Source organism: Aethalodelphis obliquidens, unplaced genomic scaffold (genome assembly GCF_003676395.1).
Source record: "Aethalodelphis obliquidens isolate GAN/ISIS:26980383/991018 unplaced genomic scaffold, ASM367639v1 scaffold27, whole genome shotgun sequence".
NCBI lineage: Eukaryota > Metazoa > Chordata > Mammalia > Artiodactyla > Delphinidae > Aethalodelphis > Aethalodelphis obliquidens.
This window is the reverse complement of record NW_020837971.1, coordinates 22,329,402-22,344,010: the sequence shown is the minus strand read 5'-3', so window position 1 is coordinate 22,344,010 and position 14,609 is coordinate 22,329,402. Positions and strand designations below refer to the sequence as shown.

The 14,609-nt window shown below is 44.0% G+C and overlaps 1 protein-coding gene across 9 annotated transcripts in view; it reads right to left on the bottom strand.

Annotated features, from left to right (window-relative positions):
• Positions 1-14,609, bottom strand: part of COBL (cordon-bleu WH2 repeat protein) — a 264,711-nt gene that overhangs the window by 143,538 nt on the left and 106,564 nt on the right. For 5 of the 9 annotated variants that reach the window (XM_027124111.1, XM_027124116.1, XM_027124112.1 and 2 more), the window contains exons 5-6: positions 8,224-8,321; positions 4,121-4,195 (exon numbers count right to left, since the gene is read on the bottom strand). The exons of 2 other annotated variants lie outside the window; for them this stretch is intronic. In XM_027124111.1, the coding sequence (XP_026979912.1) occupies positions 4,121-4,195; positions 8,224-8,321 (173 nt within the window). The remainder of the gene's footprint in view (positions 1-4,120; positions 4,196-8,223; positions 8,322-14,609) is intronic. 2 more of the 9 variants (XM_027124113.1, XM_027124117.1) reach the window with 1 other exon arrangement.

Genomic DNA, 14,609 nt, shown 5'->3' with positions numbered 1-14,609 from the left:
TCACCATTTCAGAATGCTTCCTAAAGTTATTAGCCGAGCTCTACAATTGCTAATCCTTACAACGGTGCTGCAGGGTGGATGGCGTGATGCCCGTCATACAGATGAAGAAAGGGGAGACAGAGAGGCCCCCTCTGCTGCCTGGGAATAAAAGCTCAGCTCTACACCCCAAGGGCAGATGCCTGCACTCAGCTAGGAGTCAAGGGCTTGGGGAAATTTATAAAAACAGGAGCAGCGCTCTTAAGAAATGTTACATCACCAACTTGCTTGATAAAAGAAAGCATAATCTCAAACATAGATCAGACATCACAGACATGAAGAAATATAAACATGAACATAAAACACTGGGAAACATGAGCAGACATCAACGGATTTGAGCAGCCACTTGGCCTCCGGAAGCTGGGAATTTCTGCGTCTGTGTAAGGAAGGCTGCACCAACGATGTGGGGAGGATGAAATGAGATAATTGAACTAAGCATGGGCCTGGCACAGGCAGGCAGGTAGTGGCAGCTGTGGGCATCGTCCTCTTTGGCCAGCATTATTTTATTAAGTGCTATCCTGCCCTAGGCCTTCAAACCCAGTAAACTTTTATTTCCAGGTGAATGGTTAATCTACCACACTGCAGATTCCTTGATTGACTTTGATTTCTAGTAAAAGTCACACGTGCTTTTAAAAAATGAAAAAAACAAACAAACCTCCTAGAAACCACTCCATATCTGTATTCAATGATTTTCCTGCTTCCCTTAAACTGCTCTGTGTAATCAGTTCACTTAGCTCTACAATAAACCTGATGACATAATGATGTGGAGTCTTCATGTCTAAGAATATGGCCCGTCTTTCCATTTGCACAACTCTACTTTTCTGTGTATTTGTAGAATTTTATGATTTTCCTCATAAATGCTTTGGATATTTCCTATGGACTTTTGGCCTAGGTTTACCTATCTATCTATCTATCTATCTATCTATCTATCTATCATGTCATGAATGTGTTCTTAGGCTGCATTTGTAAGAAAAAAATCTCACACAAATTAGCAATGCCCACTGCAAAACTTATGCTACCATCCATTGCTGTAGAAAAAGTAATAACTCCTGGCATGTTGTAATAACCAAAGAGGCGTGAGGGGTCAAGCCCTTCAGGGTAGTTGAACAGATCCTCTACTCAGACACAAAGTTTGCTGGCAGAGTGTGTGAAATATTAGAAGACATTTTCCAACAATCTGTGGCCAAAATTGAGGCTGACGAAAGATAAGCCTTATAGACTAATTGAGTCCACGGACATTTTAAACCATTCTCAGTGGATTTAAGTCTGTTTTATAGCAAAGAAGCAGCATTGCTGATGTGGTTATGGTAAGGAAAGACTTGCTGAAGATTATACAGCTGAAGAAGAGACCTTCTCATTATGTAATTGTACTCAGGTTAATTTGGGGTCAGATGAGAATACTGGTCACATGCGTTTCTATGGACGAGCTGCGGTCACCCCAGGCTCCAGCCCGGCCTGAGTTCCCACCACGAGTTAAATCCTTCTTATTGGAAACCAGCAAGATTTGGTTGTCAGGAAAGTTGAGAGCTGATTTTCAAAGAGCATTAAAATATGGGAATCAAAAGGGAAAACAGCATCAAGTCCAGGGCATTAAACTCCTGTGTTTTTAAAGTGATGGATGAGAAACTGAGAATCCACACTTGCTACCTTTAGATTCAGAACTGAGGTTGATAATTGTCAGGAGGATACATATTAACACACTTACTCAAATTAAAAATATGACTTGACTTTTTTTTTTCAACCAAAAGTAAATGTGATTTGGCTTTTTGATTGGACAATAAGGGCCCATTTTGCTTATTAATTTATATGGCAGACATTCTCCATAAATCGAATGGGCTAAATCTATAAACCTAAGATCCTGACAAAAATAGACTTAAAGTTTGGGATGAGATTTTTTTTTTTTTTTTTTTTTGAATTACGCGGGCCTCTCACTGTTGTGGCCTCTCCGATAGCGGAGCATAGGCTCCGGACGCGCAGGCTCAGCGGCCACGGCTCACGGGCCCAGCCGCTCCGCGGCCTGTGGGATCTTCCCGGACCGGGGCACGAACCCATGTCCCCTGCATCGGCAGGCGGACTCTCAACCACTGCGCCACCAGGGAAGCCCTGGGATGAGATTTTTAACATTCACTAAGAAATACTATTTTGGCAAAAGTGAGTGAAAACTGACAATATGTCAATTTCCTCAGTGAAAACTGACAATATGTCATTTTCCTCAAAACTTACTGATGATATATTAGGTTTAGAAAGTGCCTGTGACATCCATCAGCACACACAGTCACACTTTTTTTTTTTGGGTGGATGGATGCTAACTAAACTTAATTGTGGTAATCCTTTTGCAATATATACATACATCAAATCATTATGTTGTATGTCTAAAACTAATACAATGTTGTATGTTGATTATATCTCAATTTTTAAAAATGGTCAGCTTTGCTATCCCTTAGCTCACATAAACATGTTAGTAAAATCAGTAGCTGGGACACATGTAATTCTAACTTGAGACTTCTGAAAAATATAACATGAATGAAAAGAAGAGTTATGATGTCAAATTGCTCATTTTGATTTACTTTAAGTATCTAGAGACAATTTATACAATTTCAGAAACTATATCACACTTAATGATAATACTTCTTTATACGTATATTATACTTTATGAATAAAAAATTTTTTTCACAACATATATTATTGGATTTCTACTGTATTTGTTCCTTTGGGAGAGATGTCTTCAAACATTATTTTTAAAAAAGACAAAGTGCCTCTGAGTAATGAGTGTAATTATTATCTGAGAAATCTTGATAAAGTGTTTTTCTTATACCTCCCAGAAGTCAATAACTTTCGTGTGATTGAGTAACAACCCCCCTGGCAAGTCAAATGGCTTCCAAATCTTGGCTATTGACCAATTAAACGAGAACCTAGTCAGGTACAGATAAAAGATCAATCAAAGTAATATTTGATAATAGATCACTATGTGATTGACCAGAAGGACTTCAAAGAATTGAAAGGCACTGTTATAGCAGTAATCTTTTTCATCCTCTTGTACTTATTTATGCAAAATATTTCCTCAGGGTTTAAACCAATAAAAACAGAAAGAGTCACACAATTTATGTTGAAGCTTTTCTGGTTTTATCCATAAATTATGTTCATTCATGGGTATATGGAATACATTTAAAAATTACCTTTCATCTTATTAAAAGACATCTTTTCAAGAAAGATTTCCTTTTCACGCTTAACAATTATGTATCAGCAGTTGTTAATATATTTATATTGTTTATATTTATTTGCAATTGTAATAAGAACTCAATCTAGAAGAGTATTTTCCTACCCACAGTTTTATGATCACATGAAATTTAAAAACCTAATTTAGATAGACATTCTTGTTTTGTATCACATTTCATTTCAACTAGTTAAAACAGAATTTTAAAAACAAAATATATATTGAATAGAATACAATTTTACATGGGACCAGTGCGGAAATGTGAAGTCAAGAAAAAAGAAGAATAATGCAACATGCTTTATTGTTATAGAAGAGTTTGTCTATGTATCTATGTGATTTTTAAAGTGATTGTATCAAACTTTATTAGATACATTTAAAAAGTCAGTATTTATAAGATGCTATGAAATATTTTCCTTCAAGTATTTAAAATTATGAAGAAGCTTTTTGTATGCCAGCTTTGAAATGCGAGGGCACAGAAAGTTTTAAAAAATTCTTTCAACGTAGGGCTGCAGAATTTAGGAAACAGGCTGTGCGGCTCCAAAACCATCAGCTGCTCCTGAGAATGCAGGGAAGTGGTTTCAGACGGTGTAACTCAGTTACGCTAATGAAGGGCCCTCCCGATCACGCCGGCGGGGGCTGGAGAACTGGAAACTAACACATTCGGAAAGTAACACATTCCTCATCTTCTGAATGCGCCACGGGCAACTAAAAAGGAAGCCACATGACGCTTTGTGCAACTACCTAGTTTATAAAAACCCACAGAACAAAAAACAACTAAACTAATCTATAATTTCATTTCCCGGAAGGTGGTGCAAAGCTGCCAGAAGCCCCACGAGGTTAGCGCGAAGCCCCTGCGGTGTTAGTACTCACGTTCGAGCCCCTTCCCAGTGCGGACTTGGAGGCATCCTCATCGCTGTCTGCCCCCGGCTGCCTGAGCTGCTCTGCCTGGAACAGAAGCAGGACCCCCGTCATCTCCAGGTGACAGCAGCATCACACAGAACAGTTGTCCTCAGCAATTATTAAAGCAAACCACGCCAGCCTGGCCGTCCCTCAGGGCAGCAGCATCTGCATAAACAGCTGTAATCCACGGCCACGATTCTTAGGAACCTGAAAGCTGTTCTAAAATAGTCCCTAAGCAGTGCTCACAGATCTGACAACCACAGTTTTGAAATTCATGACTCATGGAGTGTGAGTTTCCATTTTGTCTTTTTCCCCAGAGCATCTCTTTTGCTTAGAAGAGATGCAATATGAAAACAGCAGTGGGTCTGAGCTGATCAATTAGCTCCAAAAACCAATTAATTCAGTAGGTTTTGAGGATTTCTACGTTTTAAATTCAGTTTACCACTGCATTGCTGATCGACTGGATACACATCAAAATAACTCACCAAGTACTTCACTCCCTATCCATAAAAGGTGATCAATAATGACGTCTCACTTCATGGTTTAAAAGAAGGTTTCCCTTGACGGTGTGGTGACCTCCAGACAGAGAACCACCAGGTGCCCTGGAAAATACAGCTCTGGGCCACACCCTGCCCTCCCAAATGAGGATCTTTGGGGATGTGACCCAAGAATCCAATTGTTACACTAGATCCTAAGGTGATTCTAAGGTATTTTCAGAACTACTTGGTTAGGAGAATAAATAATGTCAAAATGAAACAAAGTTATCACGTTGAAAGAACATTAAAATACCACAGTTTTAAAACAAGGAAGGATACTTTCCTTCATTGACTTCAGCCAAAATGATATCTTTTTAAGCGTATTCTCTATTGAGATTTCACACACACATATGCATGTTTTTTCCTTTAAGTAGATAATAAAGACTCACTTTAACTTTAAATGTCTCCATTCTTAGTATTTTGCTCTCAGACATGTGTAGACTATCTGGCATCACAGGATTTTAGAAATCATTTAAAAAATGATTGACTCAGGACTTCCCTGGTGGCCTGCCAGGGAAGGAATCCACCTGCCAATGCAGGGGACATGGGTTTGAGCCCTGGTCTGGGATGATCCCACATGCCACGGAGCAACTAAGCCCACGAGCCACAACTACTGAGTCTGCGTGTCACAACTACTGACGCCCGCGCGCCTAGAGCCCGTGCTCCGCAACAAGAGAAGCCACCACAGTGAGAAGCCCACGCACCGCAACGAAGAGTAGCCCCCGCTCGCCGCAGCTGGAGAAAGCCTATGTTTGCTGTTGCATGCAGCAACAAAGACCCAACGCAGCCAAAAACAAATAAATAAATTTATAAAAATTTTAAAAATAAAAGAAATAATTCACTCCAAACCCTCCTGCTATTAATGAAGAAAACCTGAGACCCAGGCTTGCCAGGCAGCGTACAGCGTGTGGACGGTGAGAGCCACGGCTCCGGAAAGACAGGCGGGTCTGAATTCTGGCAACACTAGCCCTGGGATTTGCTCAGAATGTGCAGCCTGGGCTTCTCCACCTGTAAAATGGGGTTGATAAGGCCTCTCTCGCCAGGTTTATAGAAGATGAAAGGAGGGTGCGTTTAGCACAGCACCTCCAACAATAAAAACAGAGAGAAACAAGGAAGGAAAAGGTTAATGCCCCAAACAACAAATAATCCAGGAAGGTTACGACTGTAGAAGGGCAGTTGAGGGCAAAATAAAATAAAATAAATGAGAGGGAAAGATGAGGTGTATGAGAAAGGAAAAACGCTTCTAGCCAGTCTAAGACCGAAGAAAGATGGGGTGGGGCGGAGGGAAGGCCGCTGGGACCCCCAGACCAGGCTTCCTCACCATCTGTGGCGTTTTCACAGGTGTTTCAGACTCTCCTGGAGAATGCTCTGCTAGACCATCACATGCACTCGGCTCTTATGCTGCTTGAAACAAAGGCATTTCTAGATTTCCTACTGACTGCGCTGGCAGTGTCGTGTCTCAAAAGCAGGAAGATACAAGAAGACGGGCTCTGGAGATCTTGGTGTGAGGAAAGGGTAGATTTTCTGTGAATTAGAATAGTGAGAACCAAAGAGGCCAGCGGTGCCTGCAGTCCCAGCAAACTGACCTCAAATGTCAGGAAGCATATTACCCCGCCATTAAAAAGAATAAAAGCATGCCATTTGCAGCAACATGGATGGACCTAGAGATTATCATACTAAGTGAAGTAAGTCAGACAGAGACAAATATCATATGATATCGCTTATACGTGGCATCTGAAGTATGATACAAACCAACCTATCTATGAAACAGAAACAGCCTCACAGACATAGAGAACAGACTTGTGGTTGCCAAGGGGTGGGGGAAGGATGCAGTCGGAGTTTGGGATTAGCAGATGCAAACTATATTATATAGGATGGATAAATAACAAGGTCCTACTGTACAGCACAGGGAACTATATTCAATATCCTGTGATAAACCATAATGGGAAAGAATATGAAACAGAATATATGTATATATAACTGAGTCACTTTGCTGTACAGCAGAAATTAACACAGCACTGTAAATCAACTCTACTTCAATAAAATATTTTTAAAAAGATGACAGGAACCAGAAACCCAACATTAATAGAGTGAAGGGAAATTCAAATGTGAAACTGAATCTGTAATTTCAAGGAATTCTGGCAGGAAAGGAAAGAATGGGGGAGGAGGGAAGAGGAGGGGGACAGGATGGTGGGGTGAGGGCACAGAAGATCTTAAGTAGAGACACACACGGAGCAGAGATTTTCAAAGGACACATGGAAGCAGGGGGAAACGCACACAATCAGTAATAAGACAGAGGATCAAGAATCCACAATCAAAGCATCAGGTGGTCAGGAGCAATGCACTGGAGTTTGGCAGAGTCTCCTGAGGACAGGGACCCCTCACTAGTTCAGGTGGCGACTTCTCTCTGGGCTGCCAGCTTCCACCCAGCGTTCTCACTGACCTCTCACCTCCGAACCACAAGTTGACCCGGGATCTAACCCCAGGACCCTGGGCAAGTTTATTTCTTTGGGCCCCAGCGTCCTCATCAGGAACACGGGGTGGATGGTAATTCTGACCCCGTGGGCTCCGGAAGGTCAGGACACGTGCAGGCTGGTGCACAGATGCAAGGGCCATGCAATGGGCAGGGAGGGCTCTGGACCAACGTGCGTCCACCCTACTCACGCCTCTTCTACCGCTCCGTGGACGGCGGACGCTTCCAAACCCGGCTGGCGGATTAAAGACTAACGTTCCCCACAATGGTTCTGTCTTTTTTAGTGCCATCTACTAGTTAAGAGAAAATACTTGACCCAGCAAAATAAACCTTTTTAAACCAACACAATAGAGATCACAAGCATTTTCCTTTCTTGGTAGTTAGAAGGCCTGTATAGCTTGAGGGTTCAAAGATGATTTTAAATGTGTTCATTTTTACTCTCTGTACTATGACTTTATAACACTGTACCCAAATTACGGTTTTAGGATTTATTAACTAAGACCAACCAGATCAATAAAATTAACTTATTCAGCATGTTCCCAAATCATATGGGGAGGAGCAGGGAACATCTAAAATTTACTGGCAGATGGACCCACTCAACAGCTCATGTTCTTCTCCACAAAGCAGCCCCTGGGCAGCTCCTTGAAGCTGCACCAGGTTGTACAAGTTCTGAAGATTTGCTTCATTTGTCGGGATATTGGGTATTTATATAAACTTAACCGTACCATGCATTCACTTATCCATCCATCCAGAGGCTGTTTACTGAGCTTCAACCTCCTTCCAGGACTGTGCAGGTACCAGCAGAGAGGGTGCATGGTTTCGTGTTCTGCTGGTGAATTAAACACCATCACCCAAGACCACTGTTTTAGGAACCAAGTGTGGGATATGAGAGGCACTTGTGCATACTGACACGACACGCACCCTACTCCCTGAAGGAGTGAGGACTCCTACGTGTATTTAGACAAATTCCAAGAGAGGCTGAGGACAAACATCTCAAGAAACTGTCTGTACAGAATGCAGAATCATATGTCAATTTGATTGATATTTGATACTGAATCAATTACCTTACTATCGCTTCTTTTATTAACTTTGAAAAATCCCAGAATTTTTTTCTTCTCTTTATCTGTCTCACCGTTGCCAAGTGATGATTTTCTAAAGGTTTCTGGGGAAAAAAAAAAAAGTACTAAGTTATTTTTCAGCATATGAAACATTAGATTAAGTACTTTAAAAATATCAACAAATGATTTTTTCTACTCTAGTCTTAAACTTTAGTTCTTATAAGAGAGCAAAACTATTTCTCTCAAAGCGTTCTGAGCCACCCAGAGCCTCCAGTTGGGTTTAGGAAATCTCTAAAGGTTCTTATAATCTTTAGTATTGTAAAAACAAAACAAAACAAAACAAAAAAACCCCGAATAAATCCAGAAGTTCTAGGGCAGTATTGTGCAACAAAAAATAAAGGGACTACATACGTAATTTTGCATTTTCCAACAGCTGCACCAAAAAGAACCAGGTGAAATTGATTTTAATAATGTTTTATTTAACCCAATAGATCTAGAATATTAGTATTCCATCACATAATCCATATAAAATTATTAATGAGGTGTTTTACATTCGTTTTGGTACTAAGCCTTCAAAATGCACTGTGCACATCACGGCACATCTCAGCTTGCACCGGCCGCATGCCTCGTGCCTGACGGCCATGCCTGGTTTGTGACCATCAGACCAGACAGCACGGCTCTCGGGACTGCGACATCTGTGCTAAACATCTGCTTTAAGAATTATGAGGGTGGCGGTAAAAACGCAAACTAAATAAACTACATCAACAGCTTCCTGGCTTGAGGAGCCCACTCCTTTCCAGAACGTGGAGTAACAGTGATGGTTTACCCAGGGGACATCTGAAATAACCAAGTCAGCTCCTCCATGACCCATGTCCCCAGATTTTTCTTCCTCTACCTCAAACAGGATGTTTTCCTTTTTCATTACATTCTCTAGGGGACCTGTTTTTTCTTCTGTTGTTTTTTTTTTATTCTTGACTTCTAACTCCTCAATCTTCTCCATTTCCGGGAGTTTTCTTCAGCGGGATTTTCGGGCTAGAAAGGATGCTCTGGAGTTCCCGATGGGGCACCAAAGCCCAGGCCAGTCGGGATGGTGACGACGCAGCCAGGGCCACGGTCTCCAGGGCAAGGCAGAACTGGGGGCAGCGGCATCCCTGGGACCTCGGGCCGCACCAGACGCCCACATGCGAGACTCTGGGCATGGGGCCCAGCATTCCTCACTCAACAAGCACCCCCCACCCTGGGATGCTTAAGCGGTGGGGACCACACTTGAGAGCCAGCAGAGTAGAGCTTGAGGACGCCGTCGTGGGGGCCTACTGGGCCTCAGTTTCCCCATCTGCAGATTGAAGATGACTCAGATGACCAAGCCTGGCACCCTCAGTGCCACCACAACCATTGTGACCGTTATTCATTGATCGATGACACCCCGATGGCCACTCCAGGCCTTTGTCATCCACTCATCCTGTTCTTGTCTTCCAAGGCACACAGATACGGCCAGAAGAAAAGATGCTGAGGTGTTGCTGAAGGACTGAAAAATTAATTTCCCCACACCGCTGCCAACTGCTGGACCACCAAACCACTGGTGGAAAAATGTGGACTGGAGTTTACAAACTCTGCCACCAAGATACCAACCCAAACCAGGTAAATATCGGTGGGCTGCTCATCTGCTAACCAAGAGTTTCATATTCCAACTCGAGAAGGCAGACGCGGAAGTCGGAGCCGTTGTGACATGCATTAACATGATACTGTCCTCCCAGTGAAGCAAAGACCAAGCCCCTGAATCCCCGCATTCTGTCAGTGGCAAAGGCTCCGGTTTTAGTCCCAGGAACCAGGCCTCTCAGCTTCATGCAGGTGGCTCAGCCAGGCCAATCAGCGGTCCCCACATCACATGACATCCAAACCAGCGAGGGGACCGGCTTCAGTGGTGAGACATGCGCCCCCCCGGAAACACGCGTGCACGGAGGGTTCACAGCTAACTGCACCAAAACCCTCTGTTAGGCCCAGAGCCTGTAGCAAAATATTCCGTACACAGAGTAAAGCTCTATGGGGACAGAAGTATGCACCGACATGTGTGTCTGTGCCTCTGATGTTTCTAGAATTGACTGCTATGTGACACAGATGTAGCAAGTGCAGGATATGACAGTGCCTGAGAGATGAGGGAGCGAGAACACATCACAGGCACACAGGCTGTTGTGCCAGCCACACCACGGTGAGACTGGATCAGAGACTCAGCCTCTCGTTTCTCTTCCTGGACAGGGGGAGGGGCTGGTCACCAGCCCCAGGACTGAGGCTCGGGCTCGGGGCACAGAGCCGCCCCAAGGGGACTGAGAGGCCACAGCCCACAGCTGCCCGGCTCTGAGCTGGGCCCCAACCAGACGGTCTAATCTCAAAGGCGAGGCTCGGAGATTCTGGACTGATGGGGCCTTCCGTGAGGTTTGAGACTGGCAGGCACTGCGGAAGGGTGGGCTGCAGGGCAGGGCAAGATGGCTTGGTTTTCCTGACCGTGTTCCCATCAGCCAAGACCCCCAAGGTGCCCCGCCTGGGTCGCAGCCAGGCCAGGAGAAAATACGCCAGTTAAGACCTAGAAGCCGTGATTCTAAGCGGATGGCAATTTGAGCGTGGAGTTTATTTTGTTTCAATTTACTCTCATTTACTACGACTTAGATATGAATAAAAACACAGGGGAGGTTGTGTCTCATCCGTTTGGAAGTTTCAAAGTGATCTGGAAGGTGATACGGATGAGCTGAGGGGTGTGGACGGATGGAGGACGCTGCAGGGGCCCTTGAGGACTGGCTCATTGAAAACGTCCACTTTTCCGGATGCAGAAACGGAGCAAGCCGTCGGGGGCCAGATCAGGGTCACCAAGCTTGTACATGCAAGAGGGGAAACTGGGTCTGCATCGCAGGGAAACGTGCACGTTTGTAAGTGACCATCCCCATCATGGGGGTCGTAAAAGAACAGTCAAAAGAGCTCTGATTCACCTTCCCCGCTGCCCTCAGCCTTACAATATCCCCAGATCAGATCACTCAGAACTGATCAAGCCTTCATATATATGAGTTTTCTGCTCAAACCAACTATCTATTCATGGTGCTTCTTGTTTTAATTGGAGTATAGCTGATTTAAAACGTTGTGTTAGTTTCAGTTAGCTAGCTAGCTAGATTGATTGCTGGATACAGATATATAGAGTGATATATTCTTTTTCAGATTCTTTTCCATTATAGGTTATTACAAGATATTGAGTATAGTTCCCTGTGCTACACAACAGGTCATCTATTTTATATATAGTAGTATGTGTATCTGTTAGTCCCAAACTCCTAATTTATCCCCTCCACCCTTCCCCTTTGGTAACCTTGAGTTTGTTTTCTATGTCTGTGAGTCTGTTTCTGTTTTGTAAGTAAGTTCATTTGTATCATTTTTTTTTAGATTCCACATATAAGTGATATATCACATGGTATTTGTCTTTGACTTACTTCACTTAGTATGATAATCTCTAGGTCCATCCATGTTCCTACAAATGGCATTATTTCATTCTTTTTTATGACTGAGTAATATTCCTTTGTATATATGTACCTCATCTTTACCCATTCGTCTGTCAATGGACACTTAGGTTGCTTCTGTGTCTTAGCTGTTGCAAATAGTGCTGCTATGAACATAGGGGTGCATGTATCTTCTCAAAGTAGAGTTTTCTCCAGATATATGCCTAGGAGTGGGATTGCTGGATCATATGGTAATTCTATTTTTAGCTTTTTAAAGGACCCCCCATACTGTTCTCCATAGTGGCTGCACCAATCCCACCAATAGTGTAAGAGGGTTCCCTTTTCTCCACATCCTCTCCAGCATTTGCTGTTATTTGCAGACTTTTTAATGATGACCATTCTGTCTGGTGTGAGGTGATACCTCATCATAGTGTTGATTGGCACCTCTCTACTAATTAGTGATACTGAGCATCTTTTCATGTGCCTGTTGGCCATCTGTATGTCTTCTTTGGAGAAGTGTCTGTGGTGCTTCTTAAAAGAGAGTCCCTCTCTTTGTAGCATCCATCCGCCCCGTATGACGGAGGAGGTAACAGGTGAGGAATGTGAAGGGAGACCACTGTCAGACACGACACCTGGTCTGTGGCTCCAGAACAAAGCCCAGATTTTCTGCATTTTTTCTCTTTGAAACAAAGTCTAATGTTAAACACTTTACCGAACATGGACAGAAATTTCTATAAAATCCAAACACTCATTGGGAGTTTAATGACTCTCTTGGAGTGTGTGTGTGTGTTATGTGTGTGTGTGTAGTCCAAAAGATTTATATAAGTCCCAATACAAATGTGTGTGCATACACGCCTATGTACATATGTGCATGCATGTGTATGTATGTATTATACATAATACATACATATATATATATAAATAATTCATAAGAAATGAATGCAAAATTTGGACCAGTCATTTACATACTTTTCTATGACAGAAAAGGTCAGATTTCACAATCCACACTGCCCCAGATTCTGCAGCAGGCAGGATGGACCCTGAGGGCAGGTAAGCACAGGTGAGAAGGGCACGGGCCTCTCCTGCATGGACCACTTCTGCTCTGCCCTGAAGTTCTGTGCTCATAAAGGGCCGTTTTCTACAAACAGCTCCCTCACCGCTCACCAATCAGAACCACACAACGAACCCTTGCCCAAGGGACGTTCTTCTCTTAGTCAACCAGCGAGTCAAGAAACCAAGCCACAACCTCAGTTCAGCCTGGCCAGACGCCCCCAGAGGTGCTGCCCTGCATCCCCTCAGGTCACCCCGTGCATCGTCCTAGCCCAGAGCCATGCAAGGTGCAGCTGGCGGGGCAGCGCTGGGCTCACTGTACCTCGGCAGCTCAGGGAAGGCTCCGACTGTGTTTTGGTCAGAAGAACTGGAAAAGGCAGGCAACAGAGAGTGAAGACAGGCTTCTTGACCCACGGCAGCACCTGACAAGGCCTTGGTCCCTGTGTCAGCCTGGACTGAGGCTGCTGTGCCCCGCAGGAGAAGGCCAAGTGCAAAGCAGGCCTGCATCCCTGGCCTGGATCCCCTAGAATCCCGCAGCTGTCTGGCTGCTAAACGCCATCCTGGAAGCAGGTGGCAGCAAAGCCTTCCGCTTTCTCAAGCTGCCGCCGCCAGGAATTCCAGAACAGGGCGGGCCTCTGCCTACAACACATCTCCTGCCCGTGGCCTTTACCCTTCCCCAAGCAGCTGCTAGCTGGGAGGGGGCGCAACCCAAGAGGGGCAAAGAAGAGAGCTCCTCACGGACAGAAATGTTCTCTTCTCTACTCAAATGTCTGACTGTCAGTAGGATGGGATGGAGGCGTTTGGCAAGGATGACAATCAAATATTTCACAGCCCACATGGCACCTTATGGTCCAGACGAAAAGGATGTTGGCCACAGGCAGGGCACATCCTCGCCATGCCAGGTAATGCTCCTTTATTTGTCTGGGGAGGCTGCCGGGGTCCCAGGACGAGGGTCCCCAGGAGGGTGCCCGAGGCAGTGCAGAGGAGGACTCAGGGGCTGGGGGACAGCTATTTCTCCGCGTGCAACAGCGTGCCCTGCCCTGCGCCGGGGTCAGAAGAGGGAGGTCCAGGCTTAGGGCAGTTTCCGCTCTCTCCGCCTCACCCGTGTGCCCAGAAGACCACCCACGGGCTTGCTGGGCGCACTCCTTAATGCAGAGGCTGGTTTCATATGCTTTTCCCAGGTATTAGATTCTACAACTACCTTTCAAGATATTCCGATTGATTAGCACATAACAGAAATACTCGTTTGCAGAAGACTTTTCCTTTCACATGCTTAAATGTGGGGCAATGTTTCTTTTCTTGTCTTTCCTTCTCATTTTCTGTCTTTCCAAATGAAAGCTCTGTTTCCAAAGATTCCCAGAAACCAAATTTAAATAGGGCTGATATAACGAGACAGACACACCGGCAACATCCAGGCCCGTGCAGAAGGTGCTGAGAATCATCTTCTCTGTGTTTTAAAAACATACCGGATAAAACACAAGATGCATTACTCTCAAATGCCAGAACACTTTTTTTTGAAGGAATAAATAGTCTATGTTCTTGTACATGACTCAGCTAAAACCCTTTCTTGAATGTCAAATGAGACCCAGGGTCCAGAAACTTCAGGAGGAGATCTGGGGGAAGGGGAGGTTCCACTATGACCATTACAGTTTGTAATAAGAAAATACAGATTTTTTTAATTGGGAAAAATTTTTTAAAAACTGTAGAAAAACATGAAAACTTGAATATGTGTGTATTTTAAAAGCCCAACCTGGTCAATATTTGTGAAATAAAAGCCAACGGATATCAAATGAGCTCATTAAAATAGACACTTTTGTGAAGTCCATTTTAATAATTCTAAAGTCAAGGAATATTAACTATATATATATT